The sequence below is a fragment of the Trachurus japonicus genome, chromosome 4 (genome assembly GCF_045865225.1).
Source record: "Trachurus japonicus isolate A0001 chromosome 4, Traja_1.0".
In the NCBI taxonomy this organism is placed as follows: Eukaryota; Metazoa; Chordata; class Actinopteri; order Carangiformes; family Carangidae; genus Trachurus; species Trachurus japonicus.
In genome coordinates this window covers 12,850,067-12,868,040 of record NC_140910.1, presented here as the reverse complement: position 1 = coordinate 12,868,040, position 17,974 = coordinate 12,850,067, and the positions used below count along the sequence as shown (strand labels likewise).

Below are 17,974 nucleotides of genomic sequence, written 5' to 3'. Positions count from 1 at the left end.
AGCCTCAAAATAAGCAGTGCTTCCCTTCCAGTCTTTCTATTCTTTCCCTACTGACGCTTCTGGTCACTCTATCCCTGTCTTCCTCTCTCAACGTCTCCATTTGTTTTGGCAGTGAAGGGAGCATTCAGCTGGATTGTTTGGGTGGGATCCAGGACAAGATTACAGTATGTGCCACAGATGACTCCTACCAGAAGGCCAGAGAAAGCATGGCCCAGGTGGAGGAGGAGACTCGCAGTAGAAGCGCCATTGTCATCAAGCCTGGGGGGAGATATGTAGGTGAGGACGGAGGTACTGTATGTTATTAACCCATGATTGCCACAGGGTCGTCAGGCATTTTCTGGGAATTCACAGCATGCAGATGGAGACTGGAAGAATTCTTGTCCCCTGCAAACACCCAACCACCTATGTGTTTGTGTGGTGAAATGGGTTCATAGTGGACTAGACGGTTGTTTGGGTCTGGGGCTGAATGGCAGAGATCCAGCGCACTGCCAGCATGCCTCTGAATCACCTGAAAAAGGGTCTCGGTGGGAGAAGGTGATAATAACTGATGTTTGTAATGGAAGGTGAGTCTGGGTGGACGTGGCAGCAGTAAAGATTCATCTTTTGTGAGTCACCTGCGATTAACAGTCGCTGAGTTAAAAGATGCTGACAGGAATAAACATATGTCTTTTGAGAGATTATCCATATTTTTCTAAGAAAACAGCCCAGCACTGGCTGCCCAAAGGTCGTTTTGATGAGTTGTTTTCTGCCAGAGCCTTTGTTCCCCCTGCAATTGCAATTCTCATCATGAACTGAAATTCTCATTACAACTTGTAAATTAACTGTAAAGTAAACTATACAGAGTTGAGTTTTCTTTAGAAGATTTATGTGTGTCAGACCCACCTCGTCCAAATAGTTTTTCCTCTGCCCATTGTTCTGTTTCCCTTTGCCCTGTGCCTCATTGAAATAGTTTATTCCCAACTACAGTTTATTGGCCAGTTTTGACTCCAACACAGAGTCACTGAAAGGTTAATGTAATAATCAAATAGAAAGTCAAGTTCAGTAGCACTATTGTAGCGACCATTGACTATAGATGGCAATCCATAGTCAACTTTTAACAGACGAACCTGGTCCTCTTTTAAATCTACAGTCTTTGACTATTCCTCACCCAACTAACTTTCTAATGTCATACTTCTGTAACTCTTCAGGGAAAAAGGTTCAGATCCGGAAACCGGCACCTGCCCTCACAGACATCGCCCCGTTACGGAGAACATCTCGGCCTGTCATCATCTCTAGCAGTACTCTAAAGAAAGCCACGGCTCAGCACAGACCGCTCCGAGAGCGCCTCATACACCTGCTGGCCCTCAAGCCTTACAAGAAGCCTGAGCTGATCCTGAGGTTGCAGAAGGACGGCCTCTTGCCATTAGACAAAGACTTACTGGACAGCCACCTGCAACAGGTCATAATCTAAAACACACACACACACTTTTTATACAACCTATTTATAAGACTTTATTCTCAACCACAGGTGGTAGAAGACTTACCAGTGCCTCTTTTGCATTTCTAGGTTGCTAACCTGAATGGGAGAGACAACACCTTCACATTGAAGGACTTTTTGTATAAGGAAATTCAGAAGGACTGGCCGGGCTACACAGAGGGAGACCAGCAGCTTCTCAAGAGAATCTTGTTCAGGTATGTCACAGATGTGGATTACTACAGTGGCCCTGAAGTGGAAATCACAACGACAAATCAGAAAACACAACGACAAAAGTCGCGTGTGCATCTGCAAGGACGGTGCCGCTAAAAAAAAGAGCAATGGCGCTGCGCTCTCCAGTCGGTTCACCTGCAGCTGAGACACAGTATTAGAGATTGGTCTCGGGTCTGGATAAAAAACAATTTCTTCAGTTTCAGTTTTTTATGTAGCTGGTAGATCACTCACAGAAGTATATTCGCTGCAGTAGATGTGAACTGCGACTTGAAAATCGCTGGTAATATGTTGTGTATGACTGTGAAATTGTGAGAAAAGGAAGCTCAGCAGAACAGCAGCTGTTGAATAAAGGAACCAGTTAACGCAGAAACCAGTTGGGCCATAACACCGGCACTTGTGTTTCAAAAACATGTAAAACATGTCCTTCCGGTTCAAAGGACCGACCAGTTCCTTCGTCCAATCAGCGACGGTTCATGTCGCCTGAGGGAACCTACCTTTTCCGTTTTGTTCAATGTTGTTGTTGTTTCTCTTTTGTTGTTGTGTTTTTTGATTTGTTGTTGTGTTTTCTGATTTACTGTGTGATTTGCACTTCAGGGCCACCGTAGATTACTCTCACTTGAAACCCTCACATCACCCTGCTTGAATGATTTCTTAACAGCCATACATATACAGACAATCTGAACATTTTACAAATTCAGACTACATGTTGAGTGAGGAATTTTACAGAAAAGTCCATGTAGGGGGCGGTGCGTGGCGCAGTGGTTAAAGAGGCCGCCCCATGTAGAGGCTACAGTCCTAAACGCAGGCATCCCCGGTTCGAATCCCGCGTCGGGCAGACCTTTTCTGCATGTCATTCCCCCCCTCTCTGCCTCCCCCTTTCCTGTCTGTCTCACTATGTGCTATCAAATACTGTAAAGGCAAAAAATATACTTAAAAAAAAAGAAAAGAAAAGTCCATGTAATGTATGCATGCATATATTTTTGAAGATTGCTGTGATGTGCAGTAAGTTGGAGTCATCAGCCTGATGTTGTCTAAATGGTCAATTCTCTTTTTTGTCCATGTTAGAGGACTTGACTTTGCTTCATTTGTGAATCAGTCTTTTTAGATGATGTAGTGCACCAGCAACAGAAGTCCCTTCGCCTTTGAGACGTCTTTTTTATCTAACTGTTACATGTGATGCTTGCATTCATAGATGTTTTTCAGGCTATATTTCAGAGTCTAGTGGATTGAGTTTTTGATAACCCTTTGTTATGTTGTTTGTGTTGACTCTTTGGCAAGAGTGGGCCCACAGGGTGCAGGGCTACAGTATGTTAGAACTGCAGAGCTGCATTCTTGCAACATCTTTTAAAGGATAATTACAGTTTTTCTGGACCTTATTTCTCGCATAAAATACGATCATTTACTCACCCAGATAACTTTGGTGTCATTACAAGTCGTTCCGACGGAATTAGATCCAGCCGAGAGCCGCGTATATCCATATAATGCGAGAACACGGGCACGCAATGCAGCCGCAAAATAACACATTATCTGCCGTGAAACTCGTTCATTTCATCAATATTTAGTTCTGATAGGCTAGTGCTATTCCCCTCTGAGTCCGGGGTTAGCTGTTATCAACATCCGTGGTCTGTAGGTTGACCTACTGACCTCTGACCTGGATGATGTCATCTCCGACCGCCATGCGCCGCGGCTTGTTGCTACCGATAATGCTATGGTTCGTTTCTGCATGTTTATGACTTATCAAAACAAAATGAGCAGCTGGATGAAGTTCAGCTTCCACAGGCTTCCTCTCCTCAACCTGGACTCACTAAAGCTCCGGCTAGTTGCGCTATAAATGGACCCGAATGCCGAAGTGGAATGATTATTATCAGAATGAGCCGGGCAGCGGTTGGAGATGACATCATCCAGGTCAGAGGTTATGGTGCATTCCAGACAACCCGTAACTCCTGTTTTTCCGACCTGTTCCTATGGTTACCCGTTAGAACGTACAGTCAAACTCGTAACTTCCCACCTGTGAACTCGTACTAGATCGATCTACTCCCAGTTCCCAGTTAGTAACTCGTAACTTGCCTGGAACGCTACAAACTCGTAACTGGTGACTTGAAGTTGTGACATACGGATTCAAAAGCCTGCCTGGAACGCACCATTAGTAGGTCAACCTACAGGGGTCACCTGTTATGAGGGGAATAGTGTATCATTTTAATTATGATAACACTAGTGTATCATAATAATTATGATAACACTAGTGTATCATAATAAAATATTGGTGAAATGAACGAGTTTTGCGGCGGATAATGTGTTATTTAGAGGCTGCATTCCACTGCCCCATGTACTTGGATTATATGGATATACGCGGCTCTCGGCTGGATCTAATTTCGTCAGAATGACTTGTAATGACACCAAAGTTATCTGGGTGAGTAAATGATCGTATTTTATGCTAGAAATAAGTTCCAGATTGTGTAAAAAAAACAAAAAAAAAACGGTAATTATCCTTTAATTTCTCGGTATCTAACTAATTCAGATGTGATAAGGAAATGGCAGGTTATCTTGGATTGAATTCAGTGCACTTTACAGTATTCCCACTGTCATGATTTATATCAAGCCCAAGAATAGATGGTTCAAAATGTGTAGAAAACCCACTCTTTGTAATTGAGAATGGCAGGTGTCTGATTGTGCTCAGGAATATTCTCTGTGTGCTTCACTGAATTTCATCTAAGTGTGGTATTTGTTGACAGCATGTGCCGCTGGCCTCCTTCCCAGTGGAAAAATTGGGTTTCTCAGGATCTGGGACACTGAGGAAAAGCAAGCTCCCAGCTAGCTATATATAGACCAGGCAGCGATGCTCTTTGCTGAGTTTGTGTTTATGTAGTGTACTCAGGAATGTCTGCTATTCTGACTAATAAGCTTAAATATACCTGTGGTGCTACCTCAGAGGTAGCTTGATTGTTAAATGCAATGCAATGCAATTCAGTGCAATGCATTAGCTCTGCAGCATGCACAGCTGTACTTATGTGAAATGTCCACTGTTTTAGAGACTGTTATTATCATAGTTTAGCATAATTTTGGAAGGTGTGTCTAGCATTTCATCCACATTACTTATGTCACAAACTGCAGCCTCTGTGCCGGTGTTGGCAACAACTGGAAAGATTCAAGAAGTATTAATTATAGGATTGTTGCATTGCTTAAATGTACATGCATTTGTTGTTCTGGTCACTCAGCGTATTTGCTCTGTTGGTGTGTAAAGGCATGCATGTCTGCAAACACTTGGAGCCTCTTGGTGCGCCTGTGTTTTTACTATGCTTTGAGCTGTGTTGCTGCTGAGTTTATCAGCTGACTAAAAACCATAGCCTCCCACTTAGGACCACCTCCCCCTCCCCAGCTCCTCCAGAGTTTTGAGCTAATGCAGTCAGTCACGCAGTAGCAGCACGGCAACATGATTGGAACGCACATGATGCAACAGTGTTCCAGCACATGCTGATCTGTGTGTGAGGTGGCAGCGGTCCAAGGTTCAGCCGTATCGGTGGGCCTGCTGTCTCACTCACAGCTCCCTGCCTGTCTATCTGACTGTCCCTACCACAGACACACACATTGAACTAGGGTGGGGCATAGACGAGACTTGATGTATCCAACTGCCCCCTACTGATAATGTCATCGGCTGTGGCAGCAGCATCTCTGCGTGTGCACTTTTTACTTACAGACTGAAATGTCATGTTTGTAGCTGTGGCTGCCTTGTCTGCATTGATAAATCCTTAAACCAGAGCTCCAGCTGTCTGTTCTAGCAAGCAGACTGAAATGCAGTTTCAGTCATGAAGCTGAGTGAATTTGTTGTGTATTACAAAGAGGCTGGATCAATGTGTTTGACTGTCATGCCGACAATTAACTTAGTCTTGGCTGTGTTGGTTAGGCACTGTTCATCTTGGTTGGATAGCTGTGTATCGGCAGTGCTCTTTTGTTTTGACACTTGTACTGTGCAACAGATGAATGGGGTTCATAATGTGTTAAGAGTGTTCATGTATCATGATAAATCTGAGGCTGTGTTTGCGCCTGGCACTTAAGATGGCTCTTGGCTGATGTGTTCCCTACAGAACAAATACAGGTGTGAATGAGCACTGCAGTTTGTCATCAGACTCTCATGGAGGCAGTCGGGGATGCGGAGTGGCATGGAAACGAATGGAGTACATGTAGTCAACTTTGTAGTCTGGATACTGTAGGACCTACCAAACACAAACCATCCCCAAAATGAGCTGCAGCACCATATTCTCTCTCTCTGTCACTGTGAAGTGTCATGCCACTTTCTCACTCTTGAACTAGCTGCCAAAATTGTTCAGCCATGAAACATGGAGCACTATGAGATCATACATTTATTCCTTCAGAGAGAGAAAGACGACATAACTTTTTTTGGTACTTTTAAAGAAACACTGAAAAGAAGACGTACAGATTTTGCCCCGTCCATTTTCATGTCTTGTTTTTCCTTTGTCAAGTAGCTCCTCCTTAACTCTGTCATACCAACAGTCACAGCCATACAAGGCAACTGTTGTAGCTTGTGTTAATGCATCATACTTAGAATAAGTAGAATTAGCTTGACAAAATGTATAGTCTGGATCTTCAGTTTGAGTCATTTCTTGGAATAAAGCATTTTAAGATCTTTGTGCAAAGATGACAAATCCATGCTAATTCAATTCATTCCGCTATATCCCCAATTGTCTGGTCAAACAAGTCACAACACTTGCTCTGAAAGGACAGTGAGGTCCAATTTTGCTGCGTGATTGCCAATTGTAATGCTGAGACACTTGAACGGGTAATTGGATCAATAATGTTGTGTTCCTTCCATGCCAAGTATGCAGAAATGATATCAAGCTTTTCTTGTGTGTCCACTATTTTAGGAAACAGGCCCAGAACAGCTCTACCCCTCTGCCTGAGAGCCCGCCTAAAGAAGTGGCCAGCAGCTCGCCCTCTCAGGTGAGCTTCCTGGTCTCTCCCAGTTATACAGTAGCTAATGTTTTACTGTTGTCATATGGTTGGATTATGGTTATTTTCATGATGACATTCAGATCTGGGTCTCTTTGACTGCTTGATGTCAATTCAGTAGCGTGTAAATACACTCTCCATCTCTAGTGATTGACCAGAGCTAGCTTGTCTTCTGTTGTTCCAGCTGATGAAGTAGAATTGGTAGAGGAGCACTTAATATTCATTTCAAGACACATCTCTATGCATTTTTTTCACCTGTTTACCAAACATTACAGCCTACTGACAGAATTGTCCCTTCAGTCTGGTCGTTTCTGGTATTTCCCAGGGAGAGATTTTTTAAATTCTTTCTCCCTCTAAGCTGATTTGTGTGTCCTTTCTCCAAGAGTTTCAGTTTCAGTGCATGTTTTCTGAACTGATTCAAACTGAACAGTGTAATTTCTTAAAGGACCTTTTTAAACATGTATACATATTTAAACATGTATTTAACCTTTTGTTTCTGAGCTCAAAAGTAAATCTCCTGCATGATGCGCTTCATCTAGTGACTGTTTTTTGCTTCTCATTGCCTGATTCATTTTTTCATATTCCATATCCTGCTCTTCTCTTTTTAGGTCAGTCTAGACTCTTGACTTTATCCATTGTTTACACTTCCATTAGGTAGAAGGAGGAGGAGCTGCTCGCTTACATTAATAGCTCCTTCCTCTCAGGTTCTTCTCCCTCAGACACATACTGAATGCCCCTTCCTTTCCGCTCCCTCCCTCAGTAAACACAGTACACAAATACATACTGTAAGCAAACACTACCCCACGCTCTTTCTCAGATTCAGCTGCAGCAGATAAAGCCCTATGTAAATCTCACACACGTGGGATCAATCAGGTAGTGCTGTAACACAGGGCAAGACCATTTTTCAAATAGAAATGAAAGTAACCAAAGTCTGCTTTTAAAACAAACAAAAACAATGGACCTCAGGGTGCTACTCGGTGGTCGAGTGGTTAGAGCACATCCCATGTTGGCATAGTCCAAAGCAGTGATCACCGGTGTTCGACCACGCTTTCCATTAAAACTTAAACGTGAAAGTAAAATCTCTCCCCCTCTCTTTTAGCCTGATGCATCAGCCGCTTATTTCATTACATTTCAAAAAGCGTCTGAACCTGAGCCATAGGGATTCGTTTGCTTCCGGGAGGCGGTTGCTTACATTTGCTTCAACTAATCGCTGCTGCTTGGTGGTCACGTGTGCTATACACCGGTTAAGCTCATAGGTTAATCTTGAGCGCTTGAGTTCAACGTCATCGCCTTCACTTACCCGTCTGTTCGCTGATTGGTCCGTCCGCTCTGGCGGACGGAACAAACCGAAACGCATTGCTAATGTCCTGACTACATTGTTGAGGCAAATGAAATTTGCCGGAACCAGTAGGCGGCGCTAGCCTGGCTACCTCTCTTTGGCTGTGAAATGACATAATCTTCTATCTGAAAGGAAAAATAGTGTTAAAGGTGTTCAGAAAAGAAAACTGATTTTGAGCCCACTGTGGGTCTTAACATTAGTGTAATAACTCATCTATCAGACGATGTAACTCAAACTTTGTGCAAAATTCTATATTCGAGTAAATCCGGGATGAAAGTGGGGTAGTTTTTTTCCCATTGGATAATGCAGGCACATGAATTATGCGTCACGTTGCTCATGATTCATCGGCCACTGATATTGGATCCGTCATCCGTCAAACATCTGTGACACACACACACCGAGCTCGGTCTCGCCCCAAACATTGAATATCCCGCTCGCTCGATAACGACCAATCAAATTTGCTTTCCTTACTCGGGTAGACAGTCTCGTGCGGCAACTCGTGAAAACTTGTGGAAGGAGTTGTGACAAACAGGACAAACAGCCATTTCTGAACACCTTTAAAGAATAATGTATTGGTCCAGATGAAGGCCCCAAAAGAAGATGAATACCCCACTAACTGTTTCATGTGGAATTAGTTCAAAGAGCCATGCAGTGCCCAGCTGGTGCTTCTCCTGCTCTGGATCTTGTCTGGAAACGTTGGAACACACAGGGACTAGGTCAGCCACTCCCAAAGACATTAATGCAGGCTGGGTCAAACCAGGCCTGTCTGTAATGTAATCCCTGGCATTGTGAAAACACAAGCACAGACATCATAGTCTCTGAGAATTCTCTTTCTATAACGCCAAGTTTGCTTTATGTTGCTCTCGCTATCTAATATATGCTTATGCTACAATCCTCCCCTCCGTCCTCTCCCTTGACCTCCACTGTTGATAGTGTTTTTTATTTGCTCTGACCTGGGCCGCTGTTCTCTCCACACTCACTCTCAGGTGAACTGACTTCATAGTAAACCCAGTTTTAAGTTCTGCTGCTAAAACTGTTATTTTTCTGCCAGAAACGACCTACTGCCGACTTCATTGACCCTCTTGCCAACAAAAAGCCAAGGATATCACACCTTGCCAGCAAGGCTGCAACAGCCCCAGTGAATGGCAAGCTCAGTTCCTCCAACGGGAGAGGAGAGGTCGGAGGAGCGCAGTCGGAAGTGGTTTCTACGTCAGACAGCGGCGTGTCGTCCAGCTCCCAGCCACTCCCCATGCTCGACATACCTCGTCCTTTCGAAGCGCTGTCGGACGTCAGCAACGACTCCAGCCACAATGGGAGAGACTGTGACTCTCAGGAAACGGCGGTGTCCGAGAGACTCAGCCAACCTCCCTCTCTCTTCTCCGTGTCGGCGGCGCTGCCCGCACCGAGCATCGGCACATCATCTCCTGGACACTCAGGCCTGGACGGCCCTCCGGACAAAAGTCTTTCATCCGTCAACAGCAAGTCCAGGAAGAAGTCAAAAAAGCATAAAGACAAGGAGAAGAACAAAGACAGGGAGCGGGTGAGAGAGAAGGAGCAAGAAAAGGAGAAGGAGAGGAAGAGTCGTGAGGAACACCTGCCTGAGCCTAATAAAGCCTGTGAGATGAGCCCAGGAAACCTCAAAAGCAACAGTATTCCACACAGAAGCACAGGTGAGAGCAACAGGCAAACAGACATCACCTTGTCTTTCAGATTTATTTACTGAAAATCAGCTCTTGCATCAGATAAGGGATTTCTGAATAAAAGTAGTAGTTCATATGTGGATAGACAGTACAGTCATCACTGAGTTGGTGATGCATCATGTGACTGGTATGTGAGTCACTGATTAAATGGAGACCCCTGCTGTTCAGCTTTATGCATTCTGCTCCCTCAAATAGACACCTGTGAATCCAACTATGGAGGAGTAGTCATTTAAAGGGACAACGAGGAGTTTTGGAAAAGCGAAGCGTTTTCACACTACATTTATGAGCCTCCGCGCACCGTGAAATTCTTTGACCGGCACAAGACAGACTCATGTTTTCATTCATCAAGAATTAAAGTCAGGGGTTGGAAGACGATCACATACCGTCGTAGTTCCGACCATAAACAGCGATTCGGCGGCGTTATTCTCATGACTCGCCACGAAACCGAAAGTAAAGAAAGCTGGTCGGCTCGACCAGCATTTCCGCCACCACTAATAATAACAAAGATTCATCCACATTAACGTGAGACTTTTTTATAACCAAATAGAAACTCCTCGTTGTCCCTTTAAAAGATTCTTGATGTAGATGATGATCAGCTATATGTCATCTTTTTCTTATCTTGCCAGCAGTTTACAGAGGTGACAACAGTAACATTTTTCAGATGTAATGCCATTTTCTGTGACTTTGTTTCAGATCTGAATGGAATGTGCAACAGTACCAGTATTCCTTCATCAACACCGGAGGTGGCAGACTATTTATTGTGAGTATTTAACTGTTTTAAAGCTCACTAGATCCCACACCGACGCTGCTAGCCAAAAGAGAACTCTCCTTAAATTCATCATTATAAATTAGAGGTTTTAAAACTGAGAGGTGGGGGAGTTGAGGCAAGGCCTGCAGTGACAGGTGCAAGCTAATGTTCTAAAAGCAGTGGGACATTAGTTATGTAATTTTGCTCGCTGACCTACAGTTACAGTTATTATACTTAAAAACCTTTGGAGCCTGATTGCCAATTTGCATCAAGATTTTACTCAGTAGAGTCATAATTCAAAGAGGCATAATTCAAATCTTAACACAGTAATTCCTCTCATGTTTAGATTCAGCATAACTCTCACTTTGCTGGCATTTCAGTGCTTCTGATGTCCATTGCGATAAAACATCCTTAAATCGGATTTCAAAATCAGACAGGGTTACATTAATGAAGGCTTTGCTTAGATTGGATTCAGAGCGAGCTGCTGAGATAACCACCACAACTCACAAACTTGCTTCGAATTCTCCAACAGGAATTATTAAGATGAACTGGCCACATGTTTAAAATGTACCGGGAAATGTTTACTTTATTACTTGACCAATATACATTTAATAAATGGTTAGGTAAGATAAACAATAGTATGGCATTCCCGTTTATCCAGATCAACTCACACAATACTCCCTCATGTGTCCTGGTGCACTCCAGTTTTTCAACTTTTTATTTGTATTTGTTGATGTTCTGTATTTGCTTCCCATTTATGTGTTTCCCTGTGGGGCCACCATAGTTGACTAACATTTCTCTTATTCACTCCCTAGGAAGTACACTGTAATCGGCTCTCCGGAGCAGCGTCAAAGGTATAAAAACGATTTCAACGCTGAGTACAGTGAGTACCGGGGTCTGCATGCTCGGATAGAGGGCATCACCAGGCAGTTCACTGTGCTTGACAATGAGCTCAAACAACTCCAACAAGGCACAGACAAGTACAAGGTAGGTTACCTGCAGTGTACACACACACAGATTTGCCATTTCATTTAGAGAATATCTTGAGCAACCAAAACACTACTTTTAATTTATTCACATCAGCTGCTCTTTTTCTTTCTCTCTTTTGCAGACAATCCACAATCAGATACTTCAAGAATATCATAAAATAAAAAAGGTAAGAACTCCTGCTCCAACTGATTTTCATGCCATAAAGTATTGAGTCGATTATCAGACTGTGACTCTGTGTTTTTCTTTTGTTTTTCTTTTTTTCTTGTGTCCTTGCAGACTAATCCAAACTATAGCCAAGAGAAGAACCGCTGTGAATATCTACACAACAAACTGGCACATATAAAGAGACTTATTGCAGAGTACGATCAACAGCAACTTTAAAAATAGTTATTAGACATCATTTCCCTGTTATCTCTGGAAACCAAGCAGATAAAGGAAAACTCTGGATTCCGCTTGTGCTAAAAAAAAAAAAAAAAAAAAAAAGTTCTCATGAAAGATGCCATGAAGGGAGTATTTCCCTCATTGGGGCCAAAGGCTCTGGTGAGGACTAAGCAGGACGCATGATCTTGTTCTCTCTCTTTCCTTTCCTTTTGTTTTTTTCTCTCCTTTTTGGTAGATGGAGTGGAGCCTGGTGTGGCCAGGTCCATCTGTGTAGTTACAATGCATCCAGAAAGAAAGGTTCTGTGTGGCTTTGTTTTGTTTTATTGTTTTTTTCTCCAATAGTCCACCCTGCTTATAGTGCACAGAGGTCTGAAAGAGTCAGCATGGACGGTTTTCCATTTTCTTTGGAAACATCCGAATTGTTCCTGCTTTTGAAACTGGAGGGAAGGGGACATTGAGATGGAAACTGCAGATTGTATGCCAAAAGCAACTAATTTGTTTTTGTGTCAAGAAAAATTAAGTTAATGATACATAGGTTTATCCCACATACTGAAACGAATGGTTGGGATGTTTATTTTTCTGTCATTCATTTTATTTATTTTTGACACTTAACTGGGGGGAATTAATCTTTTACACTCCTCAAGACCAGTGCTTAAAAGCTGTCTTTTTTTTTTCCTTGTCCTCACATCTTGAATGTCAGCCAGTATTTTATTCAGAAGCTGCCTTGCCCATCTAATTGTCAATCTGTTGGCATTAACTTTTTTTCTCTCTTTTAAAGAGATGCAAACATTACTATTGATTAAATCAAAACAATGCCTCTAAATGCACACAGTCAGACGCAGGTTTGTGCGCTTGGCTTTTCTTTTCTAAAATCATGTGCAGATGTCTTAACAGTGGGGGACGTGTGAAAGTTTCCAGTCCGTCTAGAGCTGTAGATTTTCTTCAAACAGTCTCCTCACTCCGTCTAGACGAGCCACAGTGCTTGTTCACCAGTTACAGCAGTCTCATGGTCTACATGGTCTACTCATGGTCCATCATATTCTATCTATGATAAGCTCTTAATTGGTTGTCTTTCCAGTTTAGTTTGTGATGACTTTGTAGCAATAGAATTATTCAGTGATCTGAAGAGTTCATTGCCAGCTCTGCTTTTCATTATGTTATGGAAGATCCACTAATTGTAAGATGATGCAGACAGGGGAGTCAGATCTGCAGGCTTTTCCTATTTCATCTTCAAAGTGTTCAAAAGTTTAGGTGGATCCACAGATCTGATATCTCCTAGATTACCATCCTCGCCAATTTTAGTTATGTCAAAACAACAGTGTTTACAAGTGTTTATTAGAAGATCAAATTGTATTGGTCTGTCTGCTCATCGACCCACATGGTAGTCCATTCGAAACGACTGTTAAGATGAAGCCATCTTTGATCATCTTCCGTGTGGAGACTGGTGGGCTTCCTCCTCAGAGAAGGAACGCTCACATGTGACCACTTTTTGCCTTTTTAAAATGTGATGTCAGATACTCAGCGGAGGATGGCATGAAAAGTCCATCTCCTGGATCAGCTCTACTCCCTGAGATGTGTCGCATCAAGCAGGATTCACTCAATGCATCCGAAGACGAATTAGAAATGCTGTTTCAGAAGTCGAGTTTAGTCAGCAGATGCATTTCTTATATCGATCTTTTTATGTGAATATGAAAAATCAGCACTTTTTCTCCTGATCTTGCTGTTACCTGGGGGTTTTGTCCAAAATTACACTTTTCTCTTTGTCCATCAGTGTGCATGCTTTATGAATGTGTTACAATGAACAGTCTTTATATCTTTACTTGAAAAAAAAACTGCCCAAGGATATCAGAATCCAAGAAAAGGCCTAGTCCAACCGAGTTCATATGTAATCATTAGACATGGCTGTGACCAGCATGTATACCAAAGTGCTTACTGAGTCAGATGAAACAAACCGCACTACCAAATGTTGGCAAAGGAAATGTCACAGTATTCTGAAGTTTCTGTTCTAATTTCTTTTGTCCATGTAGTTCATCATCCAGTGGAAACTTTCTCAGTGTTTTCTTGTGAGAAGTCAAAGGAGGCTCCTTTACTCCAGATAGGATTTGCATGACTGGGTTAAAGTCTTCTAATCTGATGTCAGGTTTTAGATTATATCTCTCTTCTATTTCAAACACTACATCAAGGCCTCCCCTTCGAGACTGAGACTGGATCTGGGACCTGATGACGATTGGGCGGTAGGAGACGCTCGGCATCACCCAGTACTGCAACCTATAACAAGAAAGACACTCTCCGTCAATCCTTACTGTATCTTGATTTCTAGAAGCATTCTGATATGATTACTGTATTACACCTCTACTATGGTCAAAATTCATCGAGATTGAGCTCATCAGTAAACACGTTTTGCTCAGATGGAGAGCAAACTGTTTGACAGAAAGGAAATGCCAGCACAAGCCTACCGTTGTATGAGTTGATTGTGCCAAAATGACCTGTTGTATAGGGTTTTTTTTTTTCTTTCCATTTCTTTGAGTATATACATGCTGCTGTATAAGCAAAGAGGGCTTTGGAGAAGAGTCATGAAATGTTGGCGCTAAAACCCAAAGCACGCTTTTTGAAAACCATAAGGGACTGGGACTGAAATTGATCCTTGTTTCAATAAAACTCTTTAAAATCCTTATTTGTGAAATTCTGAACCAGTTGTTGCTGTCTGTTATTAAGCAAAACTTTTTGGGGAGGGACAAAACAATTTTTTTATAGTTTTCTGTACACTGGTATAGTGATATGTGACATGGATAGCGACGCCTCGAATGTATCATAGATGGCACTTGGTTTGTTTTGTGATGGATATTTTCTGGGATTGCATCTTGACATTTTGGACTCGAGTCAAAAGATATAACTTCTGCCTTGGACAAGTAAATGAAAGAGATATTTTTAGCCCCTTGTGGAGGCACTGCAAGGGTTATGTTTGTGTACACCATTCCCTGAAAATATAAATGAGACGTTGGCGTGTTTGGTCCAGCTTTCATAGTGTTTTCCATTTCTGTTTATTGGCCTTGTCAGTATTCAAACATTTGTTTACAATTACTGAGACCTGTAGTAACAGAGATGTCCTGTAGATGGCAGCAGTTTCACAGTTTCTAGAGCCTCCACAAATTACTGGCCCACCTTGTTTTTGTACAAGAAGGCAGCAAATTGGAAAGAAACATTTTCGACCCCTCTTGTTTTCCCCTCTTTGCATTGTTTCCTTTGTGTCGCTCTCAGGAATGAGTCTTACTCATAAGGAATGTTTGGGAAAACAAGCTAGGATTTGTGCCTGTATGTGCTGTTTTTCTAATGTGCATCCTCTTCTAACCTACGAATGTGTGACATTTACTGCCAAGTCTGTGCCTTGCACTGAAACGTGGATCCAAAAAAGGCCCTGGCATTGCAGCGCGAGTAGAAGATGCTCCGGCAAGGCAACAGAGAGGACAGGGCTCAGTGTAATCTGACACACTGTGAAAGATCCCAGAAATCTACATAGCGACTGTGTTCCAGTTGGCTGGGCTAAGCTTTGCCTGAGCCTTGCTATGCTGCTACTGGCTCCCTTCCCAAAATTGGCCTCAGCTCTGCTCAGGGAGCTGGAGGGGGGCCCGGTCAGTGAGTTCACTGTGGCAGGCTGCCACTTCTCCCTCTCCTCAACATACAGCAGCGTATGCACTGACATGTTTACACACACAGCGGAGAACCTGAGAGCTCTCTTCCCCCTCTGTGTTTCCAGGGGCTGTGCTAGTCAGATGAAGTTTAAATGGTCTGGGTTTCAGCTGAGAAGTGGAGACAGGGGTCTACTTGTGTGCAGACCCTTCTGCTAACAGAGCAGGTCAATGCTTAAATGTGACAATGTAGGCCATGGTTGAAATAAAGGTCAGTCAATTATTTGGGATACGTGGGAGGTGTATTAAACATTGAGGCATTTCATAATAGATTCAAGCTTCATCTGCACTGCTTCTCTCTAACCTGCACACCTCTGCATTCATCCACGGAAAAAGCCAACACTGGACTCATACATGTAGGTTGCTGAGAGTGAAATATTTGTGACTCCTGGCACCGGAATTGTGGGAAGCTTGTATTGGTAACTTGTGACGAGCAGACAAAAGACCAAATAAGGACACGCATTTGTGTCTGGGGAAAAAAAAACTTCTATCATCACACTTCAAACCAATATGATCAATAAATTATGATAAATTAATTCAGACAAAATGAACCAAGACAGTAGGCTATAATAGAAATGAATTGTATGAGCCAAATGTGATGCTCGGCCTCGGCTAAGCCTCACAGGGTGCAGCAGTTCAACATTAAGAATCACAATGGTCAGGGCAAGCTCTGCTGTCTGTAGCATCTTTTTGACAGTAGTGAATATGGTATTGGTGGAGCAGAGAAATGAGCACACAACAGCAGTCATGCTCACTTGTGTTCACATGACTTGAATGAAAGAATAGGGGGGAGTTGAGCACTGTAAGCACGGTGCGATGAGGCAATAATGAGTTTTTTGTGGTTTTTGTGTTCCAGAAAGAGGATGATTGATCTCAGTTTCCCCAATCTCAGTTTTTATCATTTCAGATTGATGCTGTTTGATATGAGCAGTCAACGTCTCATTAACAGTTTTCGGTCCTCCTACGCTCTGACAAAAAATGCTCTTCATCATAGGGCTATCATCTTGATCACTCTGCAGCATCTCTGTCATTTGCTTCCTGCTGTGTCTTCTTGTCCTCCCTTGACATTTAGCCCGTGTCACAATATCTCAGTGTGGGACAATGGGTGATTCTTCAATGACACCTCAGTTCTTGGTATTTCAGCCTCATATTGACTGTCATGACCTTCAGCTTCACTTCTAATAAGGACAACGATTGTTTCCCTCACTGCTGATCTTGTTGCCGTCGCTGACACCATCATCTCATTTCAGCTAATCAGTCAGCAGCAGAGAGAGGCGTTATTCCCTTTTATATGAGACGTTTTTATCTTATATCTATTAAACTTAAACAACACTGAACAAACATTGCTCTGTTTTAGAGTTATTTTGTATGCATTCAATAAATATTACAAATAAAGATTCCATAACTGGTCGGTTTGTACTTTATTTTGTCTTTGTGCCGTTTGTGCTTTGTGATGTAATCGATTTGAATTTTTGAACTTTGTCTTTTATGCTCGTGGACAATTTTCAGGTCACAATCATGCTGCAAATGACTAAACCGTCCAAACAATACTGGCTCTGTTGTTGACTGCTATGCTGAATGGGCCAACTCTTCTGTGAATGAGCCGAAGACATTTCTCTTTGGACTCTACTTGAGTTCTCAGCACATTCACTCATCCCTACATTTCATCTCTTCTTCTTTCATTATAAATGCCATCTGACAATAGGCAAGCTGAAAACAGTATTTAAAAAACAACAATAGATTACTTGCTCCTACTTCTGCTTTGTTGCATTAAATTGTTGTGCATCAAACATGTTATTGGGCTGCGAGGGAGAGTGGGCAGACAGTCAGACTGAATATCAAAATTATATAGTGGCTCAACCACATAGTAACCCACCCCTACCCTCAACTGCAGAATACAGTATAAATCATTATTCACTAGATACTTTATAGCCCTGCAGTTGTTGTGCGTCATGTTCAAGTAAAGACTGTAACTCGTTAGCTTGAACTGCACAGTATATTTTAACTGAGACCAAAGTGTATGTGGCACTACCAATGCATTTTCAGCTAGTTAGCACATTGATGGTACACTAACACTGACTTTATTTTATACAGCTTTATTTAATGTTATTGTCTGAGAAACAACGTTGGAGATGCATCAAGCAATTGTTGTCAAAATCACAAGGGATTTGATTTTTTTGTATGGTTTACTGTGTTTTGCTGCTTTGCTTGCTCACTGAAGAGCAAGTTGACCAATTGGTCAAAAGGGTCACCAGTCTGGTTAAACACAAGACTACGTAAATCATGTACAAAGCAAGTTATAACCTAGGTACAAAATATGTTTACGGAAAGGTAGGGTGGGTATAATCTGAGAGGGGAATTGAATTTTAGGGGAATTAATGTCCAAACAACTCTGAAAAGTAGGCATATGTGCATAACAGTCTAAAGAAAATATGAGGATCATGAGGAAAAGTAGGTTGGAATATTATTTTGACTACA

At 42.4% G+C, this 17,974-nt stretch overlaps 1 protein-coding gene across 2 annotated transcripts in view; it reads left to right on the top strand.

Annotated features, from left to right (window-relative positions):
- ell (elongation factor RNA polymerase II) overlaps positions 1-14,500 on the top strand; it is a 48,476-nt gene extending 33,976 nt beyond the window's left edge. Inside the window, exons 4-12 of one of the 2 annotated variants that reach the window (XM_085774069.1) lie at positions 113-276; positions 1,188-1,438; positions 1,547-1,671; positions 6,568-6,643; positions 9,043-9,661; positions 10,385-10,451; positions 11,255-11,426; positions 11,551-11,595; positions 11,706-14,500. In XM_085774069.1, coding sequence (XP_085630195.1) covers positions 113-276; positions 1,188-1,438; positions 1,547-1,671; positions 6,568-6,643; positions 9,043-9,661; positions 10,385-10,451; positions 11,255-11,426; positions 11,551-11,595; positions 11,706-11,810 — 1,624 coding nt within the window. In that variant the 3' untranslated portion in view covers positions 11,811-14,500. Of the gene's footprint in view, positions 1-112; positions 277-1,187; positions 1,439-1,546; positions 1,685-6,567; positions 6,644-9,042; positions 9,662-10,384; positions 10,452-11,254; positions 11,427-11,550; positions 11,596-11,705 lie in introns of both variants that reach the window. The other variant, XM_085774068.1, reaches the window with a different exon arrangement.
- Positions 14,501-17,974: the final 3,474 nt, after the last annotated feature.